The sequence below is a fragment of the Phasianus colchicus genome, chromosome 8, assembly GCF_987193195.1.
Source record: "Phasianus colchicus chromosome 8, bPhaCol1.hap1.1, whole genome shotgun sequence".
In the NCBI taxonomy this organism is placed as follows: domain Eukaryota; kingdom Metazoa; phylum Chordata; class Aves; order Galliformes; family Phasianidae; genus Phasianus; species Phasianus colchicus.
Window position 1 is genome coordinate 19,688,336 of NC_143443.1, and position 25,272 is coordinate 19,713,607.

General features: G+C 41.4%; 2 protein-coding genes across 2 annotated transcripts in view; one reads left to right on the forward strand and one right to left on the reverse strand.

The window, feature by feature from the left end:
* Positions 1-25,272, reverse strand: part of LOC149917057 (uncharacterized) — a 44,224-nt gene that overhangs the window by 900 nt on the left and 18,052 nt on the right. The window contains exon 5 of the mRNA XM_090145188.1: positions 2,718-2,787. Coding sequence (XP_090001314.1) covers positions 2,718-2,787 — 70 coding nt within the window. The remainder of the gene's footprint in view (positions 1-2,717; positions 2,788-25,272) is intronic.
* FAS (Fas cell surface death receptor) lies at positions 10,193-24,815 on the forward strand. Its single transcript, XM_031607658.2, has 9 exons — positions 10,193-10,842; positions 16,790-16,958; positions 17,556-17,687; positions 20,168-20,276; positions 20,724-20,788; positions 21,106-21,186; positions 21,318-21,382; positions 21,840-21,864; positions 22,624-24,815. The coding sequence occupies exons 1-9, from the start codon at positions 10,735-10,737 to the stop codon at positions 23,037-23,039; spliced, it is 1,170 nt and encodes a 389-aa protein (XP_031463518.2). The 5' UTR covers positions 10,193-10,734; the 3' UTR covers positions 23,040-24,815.

Sequence of the window (25,272 nt, forward strand, 5' to 3'; positions counted from 1 at the left end):
TCTGCCCTACCACTGTCAGGCTCTAACATCTTAAGACAAAACAGCTCGAATCATTCTCAAGACAGCAAAACGTGGCAGTATTCAACCCGCAAAGTTTAGAAAATAGTTTTGTCAGTGCTGTTTAAGAGCTAAAGGATAGTGTTTGCCTGCAGGGTGGGGCGATGAGCATTTTAATTCACAATTTCCCTTCATCTTCTTAACAAAGATCTTCCTCCATGATAACACTAAGTAAAGTTGCCCCTGATTCAAAAAGCAAAGGAAAATACTCAAAGTAAAAATGAGCTAACAGCTCCCTCCCCATCCTTCTTTGATAAATAAACAGAACTTAAGAATGAGTCCTGCTCATCAGGCTGATATCATGTCTTTGCAATTTCCTTCCATCTTAAGCAAATTCTTAAGACAGGGAACAGCGATAATTTTCTTCCTATACCCTTCCAGCTTTCTTATGGGCAGCAGAAGGATTTCTTGAGACTGGATTTTGTATCAATATCATCATGTGTAACAGATGCTGACAGATTTTTTTTCCTCCAAAAATTTGCTTGATTTAAACACAGTTTTGGAGATATATCGTTCTCCATGATTTGCTCTGGAAATAAGTTCTGCATTTCATCTGCAAGACACCACCCACAGCTCAAATTGCAGCTGGAATGGACATCCCTCATGTCAGAAAGAAAACATCAAGTATATCAGAAGCACAGTCAAAGGAATGCTGTCTCCGTACCAAGAGCTGCAAATGCACTACAGATCCTGGATCAGTACTTGGGCCACTAGCCAAGGCTAAGCTCTGCCCCACTGTGCCTTAATACAGCAGCTACTCAGTAGCTAGTCCACAGTTCATGAAGACTGATCTGCCCTAAATGACACTGCATACAAGGGTTCCTGATAACATTACATCGACATGTTTCCTAAGAGTCATGAGAGAACAGATTCCCCCAGAATCAGAACCACTCTGATAATACAGTTTAATTTTGCCCAAATACAAATGACATCTTCCTACTGCATTACAGTGAAAAACAAGCACTGTATTTCTAAGAAACTCAGAACACATGGCTTCCAGCTCTTTTCTCCTGGCTCCTTGGCTGGGCACATGCAGCATAACTAGGAGTCACTGCTAGGCAGAACCAGAAAACCTGTCCTCATAGCAAATTCTTTGTCTGCTGGATCAGTTACTCAGCACAACTAACAAACAACTCCTGAGAGTACAGTTGTACCTTTTTTTTTTTTTTTTTTTTTAGCTTACACAAGATACACTATGTCACAACTGAGGAATGAGCATTACATATCAATAAACTGAAGGACATTTGAAAACAAGTGGAAATATACAACCAGTAAGAACGAAGTTAACATAAAGTTTTGAAAATATCTTAGGAGAAAAAGGAAATGTACTTTTGAGACCAGCATACTACCACATGGAAATATATGCACATACATAATTGTCAAAAACAATACACCAAATGCAAGCATATTTAATACTGTATGAAATACTGTAGAAATAATGTATGTTTTCTGTATCAGAAAAGAGCCACGTGGCAATTCAAAGCATTGCAAAATGGATTTGGCTATTTCATATCCACTGCAAGAGAGTGAAAGAACAGGCAGTAAAGTTAGGCACATGCAGTGCAGCAGTTCTGGGTAGCCACATCCATTCAGGTAGAGGCTATCCAGACAGTAGGCTGAGCCGCGTCCAGAGCAATTAACGCTTCTTTTCATTAGCTCTTAGAAGTGATTAAGGGGATTTTACAAAACAGGAAGAAAGATGGCTTACCAAAAATTCCAAGCATGTAACTGGAAAAAGTAGCCTCTTGCAAACTTGTCAGGTAAACACATTCTAACTGCCACAGCCACCAACATAGAATTGAAATAATTTAAAAGTAAAAGGGGATATTACCATAGATGATGAATATGGCTTTATGAAAATTACTTGTCAAACTTGTTTTTTTTTTCCAAAGAGAAATATTACAAATTTAGGTGTAAAAGATTATTCCTTAAGTTTCTAACTTTCTAAAACATAGTATTGTTAAAAATAGGCCAATATAGAGTTGACATACAGATGTCTGTAAGTCTCACAACATAGCAGCACAGGGATGTTGCTGCTGAGTGGGTGTGACTGTGTGGGACCTTCCCTTCTCATCATTGGCTATGACATTTAATGCTTTTAGCAGTGATCTGAATGATAACAATTACAGATCAACAAAGCGTCTGCAAGTATATTTACAACTTGCTATAATCTATATTGCAGATCTAAAAGAAAGAGTCCTCCCCTGCAGGATACTGTATATAATGTGAAGCCCCGAGAAAAGCTTTTGCATCTCTGACCTGTGCAAAAGGATTTCCACCTCTATCTGTAGGATTTTTGCTGGGTGTCACTTTAGTTGATGAGAACAAGGTGCAGACAAACACACCTGGTAAAGGGGTGCCTAACTCACTGTTGGTGGTAGGAAGGACAGAACAACACTGGTGCCACCCTCTGTCCTCTATGCAGTGTCCAACTGCCTCTGTGACATCTCCCCACACACATCTTGGCCACTGTCTGGGCCTAGAATAGTGACTCTGTTGTCTTCTGTAGTGCTCCAATCATCTGATGGCCAAAGATGTTTGGTCACTTAGCCAGGATAAACTTACCATACAGCTATTGTTCATATTCTGGCACAGTTTGTGAACTTCTCCCCAAGTGACAACCAAGTCTCACAAAAAGACTGAGATAGGCAGGTTTTCACCTTTGCTTTGCAGATGCATCTTGTTTACATAAGGTAGGTCCTTCCTCTTTCTTGCAGACAGTCTTGTCAACTACGGAGAAGCACAAGATGATGTCATTTTTGTTTAATGATTTGCTTGGTTTTCTGAAAGCGCACCACCATTTTCCAGCCAAATGCTCCTTTTTCCTTTCCCACTAAAAGTGTTTTACGTGCCTACCTTTAACTATTTACTCAAATTCTCTATCAGACCAAAGAATATTTTGTTGTTTTCCTTTTTTGAATGTAAGAAAGGGTTGGACATACATTTCTGAAAAAAAAAAAAAAAAAAAAGTACAAGAAAAATAAACAAACAAACAAACAGAATTCTACCAAGTTTTCATTCATTCCAGCCTACCTATTTCAAGGTCAGGTTTTCACTGGAATCAATGGCAAGACAAGCTTTGGCTTCGTAGGGGGTGGAAAAGAGAGGACTTGGATCTGATCTGCTGGTTGTCCAGCTGCAGTCTTCTCTGACCTCAGCTGCTTTTTGATGTATTTCTTAATAAGGAAAGATCACAGGTACTGTTCTGTATTGCCCATACACATGTATTACACACATAGAGATTGTTACAGACACAGCTCTTGCTGCACACTGGCCTCTGTTCCACAGATGGAAAGCTAACATCCACCCAATTTCACTGAGGTTATCAGGACTTCATGAATATTCCAAGTACTCACGAGCAAAAAATGATATAACATGCTTGTTCATGTTCTGTTCTTCTAGCAAGTCTAACAGCACTAAGTAAAAGACAAGCTTTTTAAACTTTTGTCCCAGAATTACTGTTTCTACCACACTGTCACTGTTTTGGGTACTTCCCAGGTTTCTCTTTCTTTCAGTTCCTCGCTAGTAACTCCTTGAACAGACTTAGTAACTTCTTTCACTGCTGCAAAACACTGCTGTTCAGGCATCTGAAAATGTCTGGACAGCTTTCACAGAAGGATACCAGAACTACACACACATCTTTTGGCATCCTAATTAGTCTGTCACTTCCTGTATCGTACTTAGCTCTCTCTGGGAATTCACTGACAAGGCCAAATGCTCATACCTCTTCACCACAACATAAATCTTTCCTTGCACTGTGATTGGTCTGCATTACACAGCACGAACACATTGCTTAACAAAAGGAGAAAATTATGTAATTAGCAGGTCTGCAGCATAAACACATTTCCCTTTCTGAACTGTATATAAATAAAGCAACATTGGGATAGTAGTGGCAGCATTAAAAACTCAACACCACTCCCACTGCAAACAGCCTGGCCTCCTCAGAAACACGTGCTGCAGGGGTGAGTGGGGGACAACACCACTTGGGAAAAAGGGCTTACATCTGTTTTCTTTTTTTCTGCTTACACCCAACAGGCTGTTGTTTCCATGAACTTAAATCTTCCCTACTTGGTTGATTTTTAATAATTTATAGTTATACTTTGGCAGACTTCTTTGCCAGATCTTTTTTTACATGTAGGTCCTCTAAAGAGAAAACAAGACAGTGGGTTCTGAACCAGGTCACTCAGGAATAGAGGAGCTGTGGCTGGGAGAGCCAATAAGATGCTCCTCGTGGTAAAAGCCCTTCAACACACTAAGCCAGGATGGTCCAGGCTCTGCCACATGTGAGGCATAGGGCAGAGCATCTGCCCCTCTGTGAGGCTGAGGGAGAAGGGAGCCAGCCCTGCCCTGCAGAGGGTGGGAAGTCCCCTGCTACCGACACAACACATATTGACATCCGCTTGGTGCACATGTGGTAAAATCTTAGCTTCACTCGAGAAAACATCAAAATGACCACTGATCTCACATATGGCTCACCGAAGTGACTCAGTAAGAGTGGAGAACCCTTCTGCTTGTCCCCCACTCTTGCAGGAGACAGGCTGGTGGCAGTAGGAGAGTGGGGGATCCCACGCAGCGTGGAAAGAATGCCATTTCAGAAATGCTTGGCTTCAAATAAGTATGTATATGAGAAATGAGTCAGCTGAAAAGTATCATGAACATCCTATCTGGGAACTAAACAGACTGCTTCATCAAACGCCAACATTACTGTATCCCTTGTTACAGTCGCCCCTGGAGATGCACAGGATTATAAACCCATAATTTAATTGCTGTTGAGAACACTGACAGAAAACAATCAACTGTTTTTTCACAGAAATATAAATTAGTCTGTACATACTCCTTTTATCTGCTTCATGCTCACAAAAGATCAACTCAGAGGAGGTTGTGCAGCTGAGCAGAGGAGATATGACTCATCCCTGTCGTTGTGTGATCTGCCCAGGCCTGTTTGTGCAGATGTGCAGTGAATGTGGGTGTGTGAGTGAGGGCAGGGAACGGTGATAGTCCACCAGGTCCAAACCTGCTCCTGCCACAAGTTCACTTCACCAACATTTTGCTCTTGATCATCTCCCTGAAGCTCAAATCCCACTGAAAAAGCACACAGCAGTGCCTGGAGACAAACATTCAGAGTGAGAACACTGCATCCTGTTCTCACTCTAAAAAATGTTTGATGTTACAGAGGATGACAAATTGCATCTGAGATGCTAGTGGGAGGGATAAAATTTTGCACTTCACTGTCCCTCCCCCAAAAGAATTTTAAAGGTTAAGTGATATTAAAAACACAGGAGAGTTGGGAGCACCAGCCACCAGGCACTGCATTATCTCAGTGTGCTAATCTCAATTGTCAGATGATATCCCACAAACAGGAGCATGACAGAACAAAGCTGACAGGAGGTCCTAAATCACAAATGCACAGCATTTGTTACACTTTTAGAAGCTGTGATCAAGGACAGTGTGCTAAGATCTTTCAAGATGTTTCCTTTAGTTTCCTCTCTACCATCACCTTTAATAAAATCTTTGTTAACTTTAAACACATTATGAAAATGCTTTTCCCCGGTGTGTGGCCAGTTTTGTGTTACTTAATACCTGAAATTAAGACATCTGCCATGCTTATTACTTCCACCTTCAGACCAATGGTTAAAAGCAAAACTAAATACTTCCTTTTACACACATTTACCTTTTAACTCCAGACATTCCTCTACAGATATTTCTGTCTCACTGTCACTGCTAGGATTCAGCCTTGGATTTTATTCACACTTGTAGGAAACCGTAACACAGCTCATAGACCAAATCATGCCCAGGCAATGCCCAAAGGAATAGGCTTAAGCACTTCCTCACTCATCCTCTGGAGGACATCTAGACTGCACATTCTTTAGAGCTTTTACAGTTCATCCGTTACACACTGGATAGTTAGCATTTGCTTTACACTAAGCTTTGCAAGGAGAAAGAATGATCTCAGTAACACTATCTTCAAAAATGCTGCTAAGAGAAAAAAGCCTACCAGCAAGCCACTGAAGCTAAGCTGCCAGCTGTAAGCTCTGGATAAGGACAGAGGTCTGCAAAAGTTTCCAAAGAGATGCATTTACGATGTATCGGGTGGTCACAAAGTCAAATTTTAACTGAGCCACTGAGATGTGCAAAATATTCGCTAAAAAGTGCAGTTTTCAGGATCTCAGCACTCACATTCATCGGGCACATACCCAAACGACTGGGACAGGACAGTCCCATGGCTAAAATAAAATCAATAATCAACCCTAAGATAGAAATACATCTACATTTATGGTAAGGTTATAATGATTGGCTGTGAGAGCTACCAGGCATCCAGCCAATTCGCTTTTCCAGTCTAAAGAAATGCTCGGTTTGTTTGAAAAATGATTTTTTTTCCTGCTGTGAAGAATGCATTGACGTCATCAAACTGGGCCTGCTGAACAAGAGCGTGGAGCAGGAGTGGCATCAAGAAGCTGAACTGTGGGAGTAAGGGTACACATCTATTTTAGCTTTCAATGCCAGGGACAGTTCCCAAGTCTTATTCATCCCCTCTAGAAGAGAACTGCTAAAGGGATAAGCGACTTGTAACAAGTTTCAGTTTCCTGCTGTTTTGTTACATCAGCCACACACACACACAGACCAGAGAAACAGAGGTTCCTGAGACGCTCCCACTGAGAGGTCTTTGGTTAAACACAGCTGCTACCCTGGATCTCATCTGGGTTCAGACATCATCTATATCCCTTGTTCCAGCAGTCCTACTACTGATACTTCTATCATCAGTGAGAGTTTTACACCTACTCCCTTCCCTATCCCCTCTTTTTTATTTTTAAATACACCATCATCTATGGCTCTGCTTGTCTGACTATCCAACTACTATTTCTTCTGACAGCAACATGCCAGAACTCTCCAATCTGTTTAACACCAAACAGCAGCAGCCTTACAAAACAACACAGGAAGCAGCAGAGTTTGCAAATTTCTGAGTTGACACACTGCTTTCCCATTTCTATGCTGCCATGCCGACAGGATGTTTGGGCCCACCCAGGGCTTTGCTACCACATCATCTGTCCAAGATCCTTTCACTATTACCACCAACCTAAGCGGTTATCAGTAGAACTTTATAAAGGGTGAAGAGCAATCCCGAGGTTTTACAAACAGGCCATATCACACTGCAACATAAAAGCCAATGCCTACAGTCACTGAAGATCATTTCTAATATTCTCTCACATTTTCTTCCCTTTTCATTCAAATCAGGTAGGCAAAATACAACTGTTATCCTTAAATTGCACCTTAGGGTAAATCTATTATCTACTGAAGAACAGTCAACATATACAAAAGCAGAAAATGCAAAGTTAAGAGATGAAGACAATTGTATTGAGTTCATTACTATTCTAAATTTCTAGAGATCCTACATCTATTTCACTAACGTATTCCAAGTGTAAGTCTTCTGTGCAACAATCTTCTAAAGTGCATTATAGGTCAAAGGAGAATTTAAGTTTGGTGGAAGCACTTTGGTTAAGTCATATTGTTTTAATCTATATTGCCCAATTTTAGCACAAAAAAAATAAATTGTTAAATAATCACCAATACACAGAAACCAAAATGAAATTGAGTATTAAAAAAACAGCAATATATTGTAATTAGGAAAAAAAAAAAAAAAAACACAAAAAAAAACACACACACACAAAAAAAAACAAAAAAACAACAAAAAAAAACAAAACAATGTGTAACAACCAAACAAAGAACAAAGTGGTAGAAAGCAAGTCAGATCTTACGTTTCCTCCCCCCACCCCCTCCCCCGGAACACAAATGTGGATTCAACATTTTGAAGTTCAGACCAACACAATTCACAGATCCCAGGTTTGTGTTTATTTCACTATGACACCTTTCCTTCATCTAAGAAACAAAGCATGAAGGCCTTCTCAAAATTTAGCTGTTCATAATGTCATAATACCCTGATGGAATCAGTTTTAATGCATTCGAGTAGGCTTCTGGGTGAGAAAGAAATAGTTTAATGCCAACTAAGGCTTGAATATAAATTCCCAAAGCCAGAACACTGCAGTAATATGTTTAAACACTCATCCCTATGCCATTTTTGCAGCTATTTTTAACAGAATTTGTTAGGATCAGTGCCTACATGCAAGCATAGAACAACAGCAAAACCCAATGCATAAATCAAAACAGCACAGTGAGTAGGTCAACAACTTCACCTTCAAAATCTTACATTTCTAAACGTAGAGCCGCAAAGAAGCTAAAAAGTCAGGCTGTTACATGGTAACTGTTTCTTGAGTTGGATCCTTCTGAAATCTGCTCCCAGTTTGCATGTTAGGGTAACACGCAAAGACATCTGCTGGTAGGAAATATAATGCAGCCATCCAAAAGGACTTTGATATACTCAAAAGGTGGGCCTATAGGAACTTTATGAGGTACAACAAAGCCAAGTGCAAGGTGTTGTACTTGGGTTAGGGCAATCCCAGGTATGATTACAGACTGGAAGAAGAACTCCTTGAGTGCAGTCCTGTCAAGCAGGTCTTAGGCTGATCTTCAGCCAGCAGCGTGCGCTTGCAGCCCATAGGCCAGCTGTAATCCTGGGCTGCATCAGAAGAGGAGTGGCCAGCAGGGTGAGGGGGGTGATTGTCCCTCTCTCCTCTGCTCTCATGAGGCACCACCTGGAGTATTTCATCCAGACCTGGGGCCTCCAGCACAGGAAAAATGTCACGCTTTTGGAGAGAGTCCAGACTAGGGCCATCAAGACACTCAGAGGGCTGGAGCACCTCTCCCATGAAGACAGACTGCAGAAGCTGGACTTGCTTTGGAGTTTTGGAGATGAGAAGGCTCCAGGGAGACCTCATTATGGCCTTTCAGTATATAAAGGGACATTATAAACAGGAAAGAAATCAATTTTTTACATGGGTAGATAGTGATAGGACAAGAGGTAATGGTTTTAAACTAAAGGAGGGGAGATTTAGGTTAGATGTCAAGGGAAACTTTTCACTGAGAGGGCGATGAGGTGCTGGCATGGGCTGCCCAGACAGCTGTGTATGCCCCACTCCAGGAGGTGTTCAAGGCCAGGTTGGATGGGACCCTAGGCATCCCAATCTAGTGCTTGATCTAACAGTTGACAACCCTGGCCACAGGGTTCCAAGAAGTTGGAACTTGATGATCATGAGGTCCCTTCTAGCCCAAGCTGTTCTATGATCTCATACTTTTGCACAGAACTCAGCTGACACATGAAGTAAATCTTAGACTGTGGGTAAGTAAGAAATATGTTCAAAGCTGCCACGTCTGCCAACCCAAAAGTGCTGTTACAGCCCAAAGGAGAGCACAAAGTTGGGCACAGCAGAGCAGTGCTTTCATCAACACCACCTCAGAATAACCAATCAACAAACAAATACCCTCCAAACACACCGCTCTCTCTGGGTTTGCATCTATTACACAAGGAAACCCCAAACAGCTACAGTTACCAGCTACAAGGCACAACTCCAAGTCATGGGCAGTCACTCTCATTTTCACAAGAAGGTGGCGGCTTCTGAAAGATCTCTTAGAGCTAACTACTAAGAAAAAAACACTCCACCGCAAAACTGATCTACACATGCACTCAGTTGCACCTCCTGGGGGGCAGGGAGGAATGCAAACGACTTGCACCAAATAGACTTTCCTTACATTACAGGAAAATATACAGCAGTTAGGGCAAGGGGAATACCTAGGTGTTGTTAAATGCTAAGCAATGCTTGGTCAGGGCCCAGTCGTGTTAGATTTTGTTTACAGGACAAGCCACAATCCTGTAAGTGATGAATTTGGAAATAACACTGTTGCAGTGCAGTCTGCAGAGCCAGGCAACACTGTTTGCAGTAACCTCTTTACCCTTATGCAAACTTCCGCTAAAATAAACAACCCTGAGTGCACACCAGTTTGGGTTTGGCCTGTAGGAATGACAGGCACATAGCAAAGGTACCACACCAAGGAGGGGTGTTACCCCCCAGTTTCTCTCCATACTGCCAGTGGGAAGGAAAAGAGCTGATTGCTACAGGATACTCCAGATGCAGCAGCTCCAAAAACTGTGTCGCTGATGCAATTTGTTCTGTCCGGAAGTGGTCAAAAACCCAAAATATTTAAAATGGCTTTTTTTTTTTTTTTTTTTTTTTTAATGATACACTGAACTCAGTCATCTGCAAACATGGCAGGTAGGAGACAAACCAATAGAAATCTGAAGAGGTGAGTCATAAACTGCTGAAAAATGGAGCTTAAAATGAAAACGCCAGCTCAATTACAACCTTCTGAAGGCAGCGGCATCACCTCGAACATCAAAAGACGCGTTGGTAACTGTTACTCTCACGTCAATCCTAACACAGCTAAGGAGGCAGCTATTACATAGGAACTCTGAACCGCTGAAAGTCTGTAGGAAAAACTGAAAGTCACTGAAAATAGCTTTGAAGTCACAGAAATCCTTCCAACGAGACAGCACAAGAAAGCACAATGCACTTAACTCTGTCCAATCACCTGCTGCGCTCCTAGGGATTTAGGATAGAATCTTACCCTGCCCCACGCTGCCCCTACCAATACCACACAGCGAGAGCACAGCACAGCCGCCATCCAAGGCTGGCTCCGGGCTGCGGCAGCCAGGACCGTCACACCCGCGCTGTGCAGGGTGCCCCCTGAGGGGCCGGGCCGGGGCGGGCTGGAGCGGTGTTTACCAACATGGGAGGAGCCGGGCCCGGCAGAAGCCCGGCGGCTTTCGTTTTTCAGGCGGGTTGCGAGACGGCGCTGCGCGGGGACATGGCTCGGGAATTCTTCCACCTGCTCCTCGTAAGTAGCCGCCGGGCAGCGGGGTGCCGGGATGGGACGCGGGGAGCTGCGGTAGCGGTGCCGAAAGCGCTGCTCGGCCGCCAAACAAACTTGTTCTATTTTCTTGGGGAACTCATGTAATTAATTCAGGTTCAGACTCGTCGCTATGTTATAACCACCGCGTAGGGCGGCGGGCGCTGAGGAACAGCGGTGGGAAAGAGAGGACGGGTGTCGGTGGGGCTGCTGCCCATGGCGACGCTGCGGGGCGCGTACCGTCGCGGTGCTGGGGCACGGCGGCCCGGGCCGGCAGGGAACGGCTGCGGTAGAGGAGCTGCTGGTCATGATCAGCGGTGAGCCCAGAAAAGCTGGAGACGTTGAACGTAGCACCCTGAGCCGAGGCACTTACTGGAAAGCGGGGCAGGGCGTTTCTTTCTTGCGTGAATCATTGCCCCGTGCAGAGTACACGTCTTGGTACCCTCAGGGCATGGGTCAGCCGCCTACATTTATTACTACCGATGAAGATACCTTCACATCCATTTTGCCACATGGAGGTGGTTCAGCACCCGCAGCGGGAGCAGCCCGTAGCGCAGGAGCGTTAGACCAGAGGGTCGGGGAGAGCCGGACGCCGGCTGCAGCTCCGCCCAACGGGGGGACGGCGGGGAGCCGGCCTGAGACAGCCAGCCCTGTGCCATGGCAGAGCTGCACCTGTCCATGCCTGTGGACACAGCATGCGTCACTGCCCCAGCCCGGCCCTTGCCCCTCGGAACGTGCTCGGATTCACACTCACAGTCTCTTCGTACTGTGGTTGTGCTCCCGCTGAATACGAGTTGCCTTGGGTTTGGCAGGTGTTAAGTTAGAAACCGTGCAGATATGATTTATTATACAACAGGTAGTAAACAACTTAAAGGGATTTATAACGTGATTTGTAAGGTTCTACCCACACTCTTGCACAAAATGTAAGTAAATACAAGGAGCTGCCAACGGAAGCATGCATTATCTCTTGCTGTACAGGCAGCAAACAAGCGGCAGAAATGTTAGCCTAGCTCAGTGTCTTAGAGCTATTCAAAACAGAAATTAAGATTTAAAAAATACATTCTCTTATCTCACATCTTCCGGAGTAGGAAGATCATTCCTACTCTTACTTTCCGATTGTTTCCAAACAGCACTCCTACGTGCATTCTATTTAAAAAGATATATATATTTTTTATTAGTATGTGGTTCCACTACTTATAAATCAGACAATATTTGACCTACTAACTTGATTAAGCCAGAATGTGAAAGGTGTCTGCTGAATTAAACCTCAATTTTGCAAGCAACCCTCTACTGTGCTAAAGTAAAAGCAGTTGCAAGGATATTAATGCAAAATAGCAATAACCCACAAAACTAGAAAACATCTAACTTCACCCTGTAAAACAATCCACAAAACCACATATTATTCAGAGATGCACTCTAGAGAGGAATAAGCCATCTTGCGAAATGTTATCTAAATATTTTGTAATGATTTATATGATTATTTACAAAGCAGGCAGTCTTCTGGAAGGTTAGAAGATATGCCTTTGAAAACAGTCCCACACAGCTGTGCTGACCCCTCCTCCTTGCTTTGCACAGGATTAATACAAATATTTAAATGTATGCATATAAGCAGCCATAAAGTCATGGGATGACCACGGACTCAACTGAACAGTACAAGCATTCCAGCTCTTTAGGAAAAAATTCCTAAATGTCTACGTGTCCACCTCTTGGCCACAGTATCACAAAGTGAGATGGTAGCTAGTAATACCCTCCAACTTTCTTAAAGTCAATAGTGTTTATCAGTACAGTGCTCCTAAAAAAGGAAAATTAACAATCATACTACCCCCATCCCCAAATATGTTGCTGTGATTGGCATGTGAGACAACTGAGACGTGAAATAGTAATGGATTGAATTTGGATTGCTATTTTAAGACATGACAGTAACTGAGGGTTGTTGCCATCACAGGCACTGAACATGTGCATCTCACTTAAGATTTCAGGTGGTTGGAATGCTTCTATTTGTGGGGAAGTACCAACCCATTGCTAGGCCTCAGAAAATAAAATTGCTTTCTTAATTCTCCTCATACAAGAACTTAGAACATGAAGAAATACTATCTTCAGTGCCCACCTTTGTGCTAGCTACCAACTTCTGCATTAGTGGAGAAAAAAAGAGATGGTGAAAAATTGATACTGGAAATACTGGAAGTAGTCATTTTTGTTGTACTGAAAGAACCAAAGCAGAGAATACTTGTAACAGGCACTATATCATTCCTCACTCTGAAAAAGCATCTTGAAGGGGCTTGCGTAAGTGAGACTACTTACAAGGAAAGCTGTACTAAAATGGAACTAACTCTAGAAAGTCAAAGAAATAACAGAAGTTAAAAAATAATAATAATAAAGAAAAGAAAAGAAAAGAAAAGAAAAGAAAAAAAGAAAATCCTCAAGTCCTCCCTCCCCCTCTTGTCTTTTTTTAACACTCAGAAAGCCCCTGATGACCTCATGCATGTTGCCCCAAGTAATAAACATGGAAGGAAAATAGCAACCAACTTCTGAAAGCATCAGCTCTCTCATCTGTAGGCATCTATGGCTTAGGAATGGGAAAAGTAGCTTAATAAAGATCAAAGGTATTATAACAGAAAAAAAGCAGTGACAAATTTTTACTTAGAGGGTGAAATACTGTAAAACTTCAAAAAGTCTTGCATGCAAGTAACAGATTCATGCACTTCCAAAGTGATTTTACAGCCCCACGAGGTGTGCCTGCTAAAAGGTTTCCGGTCAAGGAAGTTGACCCATTATGAAGAACACTTGGATACAGGAAGAATCTGAGGACTGAGAGTTACAAAACCACAAGTTTTCAAGGGAACTGTAACTCTTGTCACTGCCTTGGGAACACAGATGGAGACAGATTTTCTACCTCTCATGCTGTTGCGGAAGGCATTTTGGAGGAAGGAAAAGAGGAGAAGGAGAAGATAAAGGTCTCTCAAATTCCTATGCAATGCAGAAAGAGTAAAACCAAAAAATTTGGGCCCACGCAATGATTCTTATGGAACCTGTTAAGATCAGATCTCCCTGGTTGCTTCTACAACTGTTGATTGCTCAGTTCAGACAAACTTTAGATACGAAAACTGTTATTTAGTTTAGGATGAGAAGAGTAGAACAAAGCATTTGTGAGTCATTTTAGACTGAAAACACAGAGTCTCCATTTGAACATACACATCATTAAAAAGCACCTTTCACTCCTGCCTCTCTGAAACCCCCTAAAACGCTTCCTTTCTGCTGGCTGCACTCACTGCTCAGCAGCAGCGAGAAAAGGAATTAAGCTGTGCTCTGAATGCTAAACAACAGTCCAACACTTATAGAGCAAGTGAAATTATTTTAAGAGGGCGCAAAAACAGGAGAAAAAAAAGTTTTCAAAATTGAAATGTTACTTGGAAAACTAAAATCTTCAAACTTCTGTCATTATTCCTATGCAGGAAGGCACTGCATGGAGCCCCTGCAAGCAGAAGCTATGTAGGTGTGCGTGCTGCTTAAAGTCAGTTTCTGAGAAGTGATCCCCACTTCTTGTAAGTGTACCAGGAAGTTCATCTCTGCAAGTGACAGTGGCGGGCTTCCATCAAAAAAAAAAAAACAAAAAACACACATTTTTGTCTTTCCCCACTCTATCAGCTTAGTTTGTCTATATAAAAATGCAAAATTGAGTTTTGCTTGACAGAAGTGTGTCCGTGCCTGCACTGTGATTGCAGTGGTTCAGTAAACCCTAAAAGCAACTCTACTAACTTTTACTGATAGTACTCATTTAGAAAGAAGTTTCCTTCTTTCATTTTGTCCCATTTCCTACATAATTCTTCTCTACGTTTTCTTTCATGGCACACATCCTGTTCCTTGCCAGCAACATTCAGTTCTTCTGCCATGCCTAAGAGAGGTTTATAGATGTGTTAGGGATGCAGTAGGGCTGTGGTAATCTTCAATCTCCATTACTGTGGCTTGGGGTCATCCTCTTATTTCCCAAAAACCACAACTGCTGCTTCACAGCTCTAAAGTGGGAGATTTGAGTGCCAAAAGCAGGATGGCAGCTGCTCCCCAGCAGGCATGTTGCATAGGGCAGATAAGGAGGAAGGAGCTGGCTTGGTGCTGTGGTGGGGCAGAGAGTGCTGAGATGCAAGTGGGCGCATCCAGGAATTGCCTACATGCTCAGGGCTGGCACTGCTGCTCATCATTGCTGAGTCACAGTACCTCCATCAGAGAGGAGAGAATCAGTCACTTCCCCACTGACTTCCTCATCCTGCAAGCGCTGCTTGCATCTGTCCTCCACATGCACAGATGAGGCTGAAAGCCTGGTGCCATTGAGTTTCCTGGAGCTGGCTTCCTCAGAGCTTCCAGGGCCTCCAGATCCCAACTCCCTGCACCATTTTCTTCCACAAATGGATGCTCTCGGTCCAGCTCAACAACAGTGCACCCACCAGTTCCCTCGGCCCAACTCCACGTGTGGCAGAAGAGTAGAGACAAGGGGCTCTGCCATGGGAAGCCAAACCAGGCTGATGCCAGGCAGTGGTGGTCATCCCTGCAAGGCTGCCCTCGAGGCCTGGCTCCCAGAGGCAGCAGCATGTGGAGCAGCACGCACCACCACCACCACCTGACAGAAAACAGGCACTGCGCTGCAGGGTAACTGCCTTCTGATTGGACTTTCTATCCCAGCTGTTCGACTGATCTCCCAGGCAAAAGGAAAACAAATCGCATTTGGCACATCAGTTTGAGAGTTTCTGTAAAAGCTTACTTTGTAAGCTGCTGAGAAATGTGTCCTGAAAGCTTAGGCACTAAACAAAGTCAGAGTGCTGAACAAGAAGAGTGATGTACCCAGCTCAAGCGTTCAGTCAGTTTTTTGGCTGCTGAAACATCTTTTCCAGGTGCAAACAAAAGGTCTTCCTAAGTTCCATCTAGGAGCTAATAGGATATACATTTTGAAAAAGATGAGTATTAGGAAAAGGTTCCTGTCTATGAATAGCCTAGAGGATCAATGGAAGTGGCTACTTGTAGAAGTCTCCAGTCACTGTATTGATTACTTCTGTTCATTAGCTACAGATAACGCTTCCTTGACATGAGAAGCCAGTCTGAAATCCAACTCCCTTTTCCAGTAAGTTAATTACATACACTTTTTTGCATCTAACTCAAGTAATAGCATTGAAGCAGTTTCACACAAAACCATGAGGATTGCATGAATTAGCCCGTAAGTATCATCCTCTGGCAGACAAAAGCAACAAAACCCAGGCATTATACAGTTTAACTTGAGAATGCATTCAAAGAAATAGCATAGGGCGTAAATTAGATAGAATGGAGAATGATACTTCTATAGGACTGTATAAAGATCATCTGCTGAGGAGAAAAAGGAGCTGAATTGGAAAGCAAAGTAAGAATAAGATCAATTTAGAAATCAGGTATTTGGGATGATATTAAAGCACAATTATTATTATTATTTTCTTTAGAGAATCATTAACATTCAGTTTGCAAGCAACTTGAGAGTAACAAAAAACATAAAATATACCATTTGAAATAATGATATTCTGTAAGCTAGAACGTTATCAATGACTCAGAAAGGGAAGACTGAGGAACAGTGATGTGATGCACAGAATGCTTTTCAAGAAAATAATGGGAGTTTCTTTGCTTTGCACCATAATTAGGCATAGGAGGTTATCTTTCACATCTCAGATGTATGGGCCTGTTCTCAAGCATTAATTTTCAAACAATCAGTGCCTGCAATGGTAAAGGTGATAGCATTAAATCTAATATGTCTTCTCATTTTCCATTAATTCTTCTGGCCTAATAAACAACTTCAGTAAGGGGATGAGTATCAACATCTTTAGCAATGGAATAAGAGTGCTGATGTAGCTCTGTGCTAGCAGTAACATGAACCTACAGTCCTTGGTAATTTCCTATATAATTTGCTGTTCTTCTCTCCTAGGTGGTTGTGTTAGTTATGGAAACACACTGCAAAAATGATACAGAAGTTCCCGTACACGTAGCACACAATAGATCTATTACAAGGAAGAGAAACTTTGCTAAGCGACAAATTATCTGTGCAGAGGAGGAATACATTTTAAATGGTCAGTGCTGCAAGAAATGTAGACATGGTGAGTATCATTATAAGACCGTGCTGAAAAGTCATTAAAATAAAAACCACAACACATGCACGTGCTTTCTTCTGGGACAGCTCAGTTGTGGTCTTCTGGATGCACTTCATTCTAGCCATATCTTTCTCTACTGCAGGACTTCAACACATCAAAAGCATTTCTTGATTCAGACCACCTGTAGTTTTTCACTACAGATCACACATTAAATGCTTGTTACAAATAATAATAATAGTACTACATTACTTACACAGCTTTAAAAGAGGTTAAAAAACTGCAAACATGGGGTTTTGCCAACAAGATACTCTATATATTCATGGGTTTTCCAGTTTTGTGTGGACAGTTTTGTTTGGTGTGTTTTCTTTCTCTCCTAGATTGGAGAAATAGGGAGGGTGGGAGAGGGGGTGGGGAAGATAATCATCTCTTACGTATACAGCCTTCCTGAAGAGAATATATGTATGCATAATGACTATGGATTCTATCTGTATTTGTAAATCGAAAGGTATTAGAGATTAAAAAGAAGTCTGATAGGTCTCAAAGCTGATGGCCTTTGTCCAAAGGTATTACATATGTTTTTCTTGTTTCTCTGTCTCTCTGCAGGTCATGTCAAAAGTACTGAGTGCCCAAAGACTCAAGAAAGTTGTGTACCATGCAAATCTGGAGAGGAGTACATGGATCATATCAATGATTTGGACAAGTGTATGAGATGTCGTTCATGTGACATAGCACTCGGTATGTCTATAGAAACAGCAACTGTTTAGAGGCAGGATTCAATTGAAAGATCTTTGCAATCCCCAAGTAACGGGTAGCACATAGATTAAAACGTTTTACAAGTTTGACATGGAGAAGTTTATGACAAAGTCTTAAACTTATCCTCTGGTTTCTCTTCTAAGCACAAAGTAGGAAGAGGAACAAGCTATGTTGCTCCATTATTTATTCTTATATCTGTCTTTGCTCAGCTGGGAAGCATTTGGAGAGTAACATCCCATCTCTTCCACACTTGCCTCTGAAGTGCCTTTCTTCGCACAGAGGCAGGTAGTCCAACCTGTCCTGAGGCACTCTGATGTTGCTAGTTTGATTTACAGCAGTTAATGCTTATGCACTAACCTCAACTTTGGGTTATGATATATTCCTATTAGATTATCTTACAAACACTATATTATTTTATGAGCTATAGTAAGGGACCGTACAGACAGTGATTTTATTTGGTATGTAGTAGCCCACTCGTTAGAAGCATGACAAATAGCTTCACTCAGTAACTTCACTGATCATAATGTAGGAAAAAAAAAAAAAAAGACTGACAGAATTCTACACCTTATTTCCTTCATCAGTCCTGAGATACAGATAGCTTCCAAGTTCTCAGAGGTCATGTATTCCCAGAAGTCTCTGTTTATCTTTAATTGCCCTCTAAGTACATAGAATCATAGCATCGCTCAGGTTGGAAAAGACCTTAAAGATCACTGAGTCCAACTGAAAGCAGAACCGAACCATACTACCCTAACTCTAACAACCCTCTGTTAAATCATATCCCTGAGCACCACATCCAGTTTTTAAACACATCCAGGGAGGGATGAGACTATTCCAGTGCTTAACAATCAGCTGATGTAAAAAACAAACAAACAAACAAAAGTTAATTGTAGTTTTGAAGTTATGGTGGATAAGTGAAAAGTGAAATAGGATATAAGAATCAATTCAGTTTTGAGCATGGGCTTTTCTTCTCATTAAAAAAAAAAAAAAATAAAAAAGATCCAATACAGAATGCTTAGAGTCAGCGAAGGAAAGTTTGCTCTCTCTACTTCATCCTCTGTTTTAAAAGGAATGTTGTAAGAAGCAGAGAAGGGAGCATTCCCAGTCTTTCTTGCAGCGAGGGGCCCAAAACTGGACACAGTACTTGAAGTGCAGCCTCACCAGAGCTGAGTACAGGGGGACAATCACTTCCCTTGTCCCTGGTGACAACACTGGCTCTGATGCAAGCCAGGATGCCATGGGCCTTCTTGGCCACCTGGGCACAATGCTGGCTCATGTTCAGCCGAGCATCAATCAATACCCCCAGGGAAGAAATACACAGACCTAATTTCTGTGTTCTAATTCCTGCAAAGGCTGCTAGCATTCACAGTTGTGGGAGAGGATATTTGAAGGTCCATCTCTACCTAGACAATTTCATATCTATTAATGAGCCCTTTGTGTATTTATCTGCTGGGGGACACCAAGTTTCAAAAATCCAGTAACAGTCATGTGTGTGTGTGTGTTTGTGTGTGTGTGTGTTTTAATTCGTAAAACACATCTCCCTGCCAGTTTCACCAGGCGTCTGGTATAGCTGGATTCAGGGAAGGATAGTTCTGCATTCATCACATCAAAAATCCAGATTGGTAAGCAGAGAGGCAGATTTTAATTCCAATATGGTGGAAGGATGGCTAGTCACATTATCTCATGGAAAATAATGTTGAAGAGAAGTTAGTTAGAAAGTGCTAGGCAGGAGGAAGGTTACCACCTAAGCTCCATGAGAACTATTCTTAGGATCATTTAATGTTTGGTATCTTCATGAATAGCATCAGTTTCACAGTAATCAATTTTTAGAGATAACATGGTTTCCTGTTATAGCAGGGCACTGAATATGGTAACTCAAATGTTCCCTTCATACCCAAGAAAATAGCTTCCATAGTAAATAGATCTACTTACAATATTTTTAAGTGCAAAAATACTTCTTTTTAGATGGAGATCACCTCTTCATACACATTGAGGCCAGAAGAAAAATAAACCTGGTTTGCAACTTATGCAGGGAATGTGTTAGATAGAAGGAGTAGAATTCCTCACTATTGAAAGTTCTCAGGAAGAGATAAAATCTGTCTGACAGACAGACAACCAAGAGATGGGTTATGTGATATCTTTTAGTCCCTTATGGCTTTATGCCTTTTTCCTATGAGGGGAAAAAAAAACAAAAAAACAAAAAAAAAAGCTGACAACACATGGCAATGCCAAGAGTCCTTTACTGTGTGATCAGCTTTTTGAGCTCTTAGCCAGCAGAGGTCTCTTTGCCATCTTGGTATTTCCAGTACTCTCAAAACAAGGTTCATTATAAAAGCTACATTGTAATTATTAAGTGCTGCCAGCACCAGCAGTGGTGGTGCTAAAGACACGCAGGTCTGAGGACAAGAGCTTTGTGAGCAAAGCCCTGCGTTTTCAAACTAACGAACTTTAAGAATTCATTTTAGGTTGGAAGGTTGTAAAGAACTGTACCCCAACAGAGAATGCAGAATGCTCCTGTGCAAAGAACCATTACTGCAAATCTCCTCAATGTGACCACTGCGAGTCATGTACCATGTAAGTGGATGCCTTCACTGTTAAATATGAAACTGTTAAGATCATGTTACCACACTTTTTTCCAGTCAGTTTCAAGACAGAGGCTATGATAATATATAAGCTAAGAGAAAACAGACTAGTTTTGCTTTGCACTTAGCTTATTCAGCTGGCTTTGCTCAGTCTACTTAATTAGAACGTGTGCAAAAAACATAAATACACCAACTCTGTATATACTCTTCAAAACCTCTAATTAAGTATCTAAGCTTTCCTGTTGCTTCTGTGTGATCTACTGTTATGTCATTTCCATACTTTTTCCCATACTGTTTTCATACTTGTTAAGTTCCAAAGTCCAGCATCCTGGTGTATGACACCATTAGCTGATTAGAAAGCAATAGAAGATTGTGATTGCTCTCTTAGGCAATTTATAAAGAGAGAAACAAATTCCACAATCATTTATATTTTCTGCAGATGTGAAAATGGCCTAGTTGAAAAGGAATGTACTTCAACTTCAGACACTGTGTGCAGAATGCAAGGTACCATTTTAAAACCTAGTCTGCTAGTATTAAAAACCGTCTGCTGTATTTTGAGAGGCTATTGGAATTGTACTGTGTTCTGCACAGTGCACCATAGCCATTCCTGACACTGTATCTGCTGGGCCTTGTACTGACTTACGGAGCATGATTGCTCTTTTGATCACAGTGGAGATGGGGTGGCTCAAGTGCTACCTTCTGCTATTTGGAGACAATAGAAGGGTCTCTATAATCTGATGAAATCTTGTTAAATTTTTCAAGCGTGTTGCTGTATTGCAGTATGACTTAACTTTAATGTAATGTTCCCAATGTTCCAACAGAAGCAGGAATGCCACCTTGGGGCACTGCACTTGTCATATCTGTGATAGCATTAGCAGTTGCAGCAGGATTAATACTCTACTGTAAGTGATTCCCTGTTCCTTGTTACTGCCATACTCTGAGTAAGATACTCAGCTGCTTATGTAATTTTATATTCTTGGAATCCAGAGAAATAATTGCCCTGGATTATTAAAATGTTTGTTTTATTTTTTAGGCAAAAGAAAACAGAAGAATTTTATTACACAAGATAACAGAGCCAATGGAAGAGACAGTTCTAATGTAAGTACTGTTGCTTAGATCAGATAAAATTCGGCTTGGCTTACTGTGGGATTGCCCAAGCGTGTGCATGCCTCTCTTCTATAGCATCAGCGAAGTAAATTCCACTGTGAGGAATCCTGGGAGAAGCAAAAGAAACTCCATATCCTTTCTTCAGGATTTGCTGTTGCACTCAGTTACACAACCAAGACCAGAACTTCATAAATCATCACACCTCCACAGAACTGATATCCTATCCCTATGCATATTTGTATTCAGTAGCAATTGTGAGGTGACTCCCCAAACTTATTCAAGTGAAAAGGAGGGTCCAGTCTGACTCCATATCTCATAAAACAGAAGAAACATAGAGAAAGCTAAAAGAAAATTTCAGAAGTGTTACGACATCTATTCATCCTCTTATATGGGGTTGGCCTTTTATAAAACATTTTTGCATTCATTTCTTACTTGCTTCTCTTTACAGGAGACTTCAACACTCATATCTATAGGTAAGAGACAAGTAATTTTTCAAACTTCAGTAAAATGAAAGTCCAGACATAAACTCTATACTAAAGAAAGGGTATTTTTCTGTATAGACTGCCACTTTGTAGAGCTGTCACTCTGGCACAACTGTGAACACTTATAGAAATGCCAGGTCATGATGTGCTTAAGGCATTTAGTGATGCCATTAAACTTCTGCCTGAGGAGGAGTTTCTGTTGTATAGGAAGCAACTACTGATTGACAACAGGTAAATTACTATTCTATATATGGTACAGATACTAGGAGGCAGCAAGCTGGATTTCTAAAATCATGGATAATTCTAATAATTGAGTAACCCTGCAGCCAGCAATGGAATCAAAGAAACAGGACCTATCTCATGTTCGTGGGCAAAAACACAGTGGTAACACTCAACAGGAGAACAATACAAGCTCTGAGACTACATAATAACAAAAGACCTGTCTTGCTCTTTTATCAGCGCTATTTTGAACAAAACAGGTAAACGAGGCATGACAAGGCTTTGTAGTGGTTACAGATGATGAAGGGGTTACAGAGGAAACAGATTGTAGTTCAGGTGCCATAAGACAATACAGTTACTTAGTACAGAATCACATTGAAAACATATGGAGTCATGAATATCTGAAACTTGTCCTGTTTTAAATAGAAGTATCAGCTCTGAATATTGATGATAAGAAAGAAAGAAAAAAAAAAGCACACAAAGCTAACAGATGTCAGTGCCAAGGGCATTCATTTCTTTTTATGTTTCTAGATGATGAACTGAGCCGCCATATCCCTGACATTGTGGGGGAGATGACACTAGATGAGGTCAAGACATTCGTTCGTTATCACGGTCTTTCAGAACCTATCATAGATGAAATTATCCAGGATAACTGCAATAACACATCTGAACAGAAGATTAAGCTCTTTCAGAAATGGCACCAAAGGCATGGGATAAGAGGAGCCTACGGAACCCTAATAAGCAGCCTGAGAGATTTAAAAATGCGTGCAATAGCTGATAAAATTGAGGAAAAACTAAAGGCAGCTGTTTTAAGCCACCAGGAAAGGAGAGAGTCTTACGATGACAAAACTGGGCAAAGCAATTCCTGCAGTCAGGAAGGTGGAAAATCTTATCATGATAATGCTGGAATAAGTAAAACCTACCCTGAGAGTTTGGAAGAGACATAGCATAGAATTATATGAAAATTATTTCTGACTGAATTAGTATTTTTTTACTACTACAAATAACAAAGCTTCTAAAAGCCATTTTGTTGGCAGCTCAGGGAGTTTTTCAGAGTTCTTACAACACAAGAGAAGAATAGTTTGGATTTTTGTAGAGGTATGTTTCCTTTAAAAAAAAAAAGTCTTAACTGTTTATTTTGATTGTTAAAAGAAGGACAGCTTTATCGCTTATTAAAGGTAACAATAGAAGAGTTCAGCTATAGGACTTGTTACAAAAAGAACAAAGCAGTCACTGGCAGAAAGGTTTAACTCAAATGTGGTAGTCCTGAACACTGACTCAGTGTAGTTTTTCAATTACATTATAATTATGGGATGTTTTTCAAAGTGAAAAGTCTGATGTTAAAGGTCTATGAAATATACAAGGAAGAATGCTTCAACAACAACAAAATAATAAACTTTTTTATAATATACACCTAATTAATTCTAACTATATAACTTAATCATAGAATGGCATGGGTTGGACCTTTAAGAATCACCTGCCATGGGCAAGGTTGCTAACCACTAGATCAGGCTGCTCAGGACCCCCACTGAACCTTGTTATAACATCTCCAGGGACTGGGTATCCACAGCTTATTTGGACCATCTGTTCCAGTGCCTCATCACCCTTTGAATTTCCTCCTAACATCTAACCTAAATCTCCTCTCTCCAAGTTTAAAACCATTCTTCCTTGTCCTATCACTACCTACCTCTGTAAAAACTCAATCTCACTCCTGCTTATAAGCTTCCTTTAGGTACTGAAAGGCTGGAGTGAGGTGTCCCTGGAACCTTCTCTTCTCAAACCTAAACAAGCCCAGCTCCCTCATCCTATCTCCACAGGTTAGATGCCATCCTCTGGATCCACTCTAACAGCTCCACATTTTTCCTGTGTCGGGGGCCCTAGACCTGGATACAGTACTCCAGATGGGGCCCTCATGTCCTCCCTGATTCAAGTGCAACACCTTGCATTTGTCTTTGTTGAACCTCATTATGCTCATGCAGCCACACTTTTCAAGCCTGTTCAGGTCCCTCTGGATGGCATCCCTCTCTTCTACTGTGTCAGCTGTAGCACTTGCTTGGTGTCATCAGCAACCTTGCTGAGAGTGCACTTGATCCCATCGTCATTGATAAAGGCATTACAGAGCACTGGTCCCAAAATGGAATCCCAGGGGATGTAACTTGTGACAGGCCTCCACCTGGACAAAGAGCAACTGAACATAACCCTCTGGCCATGACCATCCAATCAACTCTTTATCCACCAAATAGTTCACCTTTCAAATTATTTCCTCTCCAATTTAGAGATAAGGATGTAGTATGGAAAAGCTTTATATGTCTATATTTATATGAAAGTATAGATGTGTTTTCTTTGTCAAAACTCTGAGTATTAAGTAAGATTATTTCCTACATTCTCTGCACTGATTACAAGCCTATTTTCATGTTAAAAACAAAACAAACGCAAAACCTTCAAAGAATCAGAAATGAGAGATAGAATGGCACAACAAAGCCATTGCTATTTGAAGGCAACCTGCACAAACTGTAAATGTGTAGCAATCAGCACCATGTTTTTTAATGGAGAAACTGATACAAATTTCATCATAATAAATTTTTAAAAATAAACCATTTTCCTTCCTTCCTATTGTGTTACATATGTATGTCATTTTTAAATTTTATTTTATCCAGGCCTGTAAATCACAAACAGGGAGATCATTCTCCTAGAGAAGAAGAATAAAAAAAAAAACAACCAACCAAAATCTTACCTTCCTTTCATTGCAGATTCCAAAGGGCTCCTAAATTCAATGATCAATTACACTGAGCTGCTTTGTAGTGAGGCTTTTCTTGCTCATGCACAGATTTATACTATCTTTCAAAATCTTTCAGCAGACCACCTTACTGGAAAGGTTAGATTTTTTTTTTTCCCCAGGACCTTTTTTGGCTCTACCATCCATTCCCTAGAAGGAATTTCCAATTAAGCGTCAAGCATCAACCAAAACACAAGAAAACCTTCCCCTTCCCAAAAGCTGAAGGCTGGGGTCTGCAATCAGGTTCGATCTTTGCCACCTGGCCCTAGGGTGTGGACAGAGCTGACTGGGTATACAAGCAGGGAGCCAGGTGCTGGGGATCAACCCCAGCTGAGTGTTCACAGGTGCAATAGGGATGCTCACAAAGGTCATGCTGCTGGTAGGACAGTGTTTAGCCCCTGAAA

Excerpts from the sequence above, each read along its gene's own strand:
- FAS (XM_031607658.2), top strand. The coding sequence starts at position 10,735 with ATGGGAGGAGCCGGGCCCGGCAGAAGCCCGGCGGCTTTCGTTTTTCAG. Across the intron at positions 16,959-17,555 it reads CTGCAAGAAATGTAGACATG|GTCATGTCAAAAGTACTGAG; the intron begins GTGAGTATCATT and ends GTCTCTCTGCAG. Across the intron at positions 21,383-21,839 it reads ATGGAAGAGACAGTTCTAAT|GAGACTTCAACACTCATATC; the intron begins GTAAGTACTGTT and ends TTCTCTTTACAG.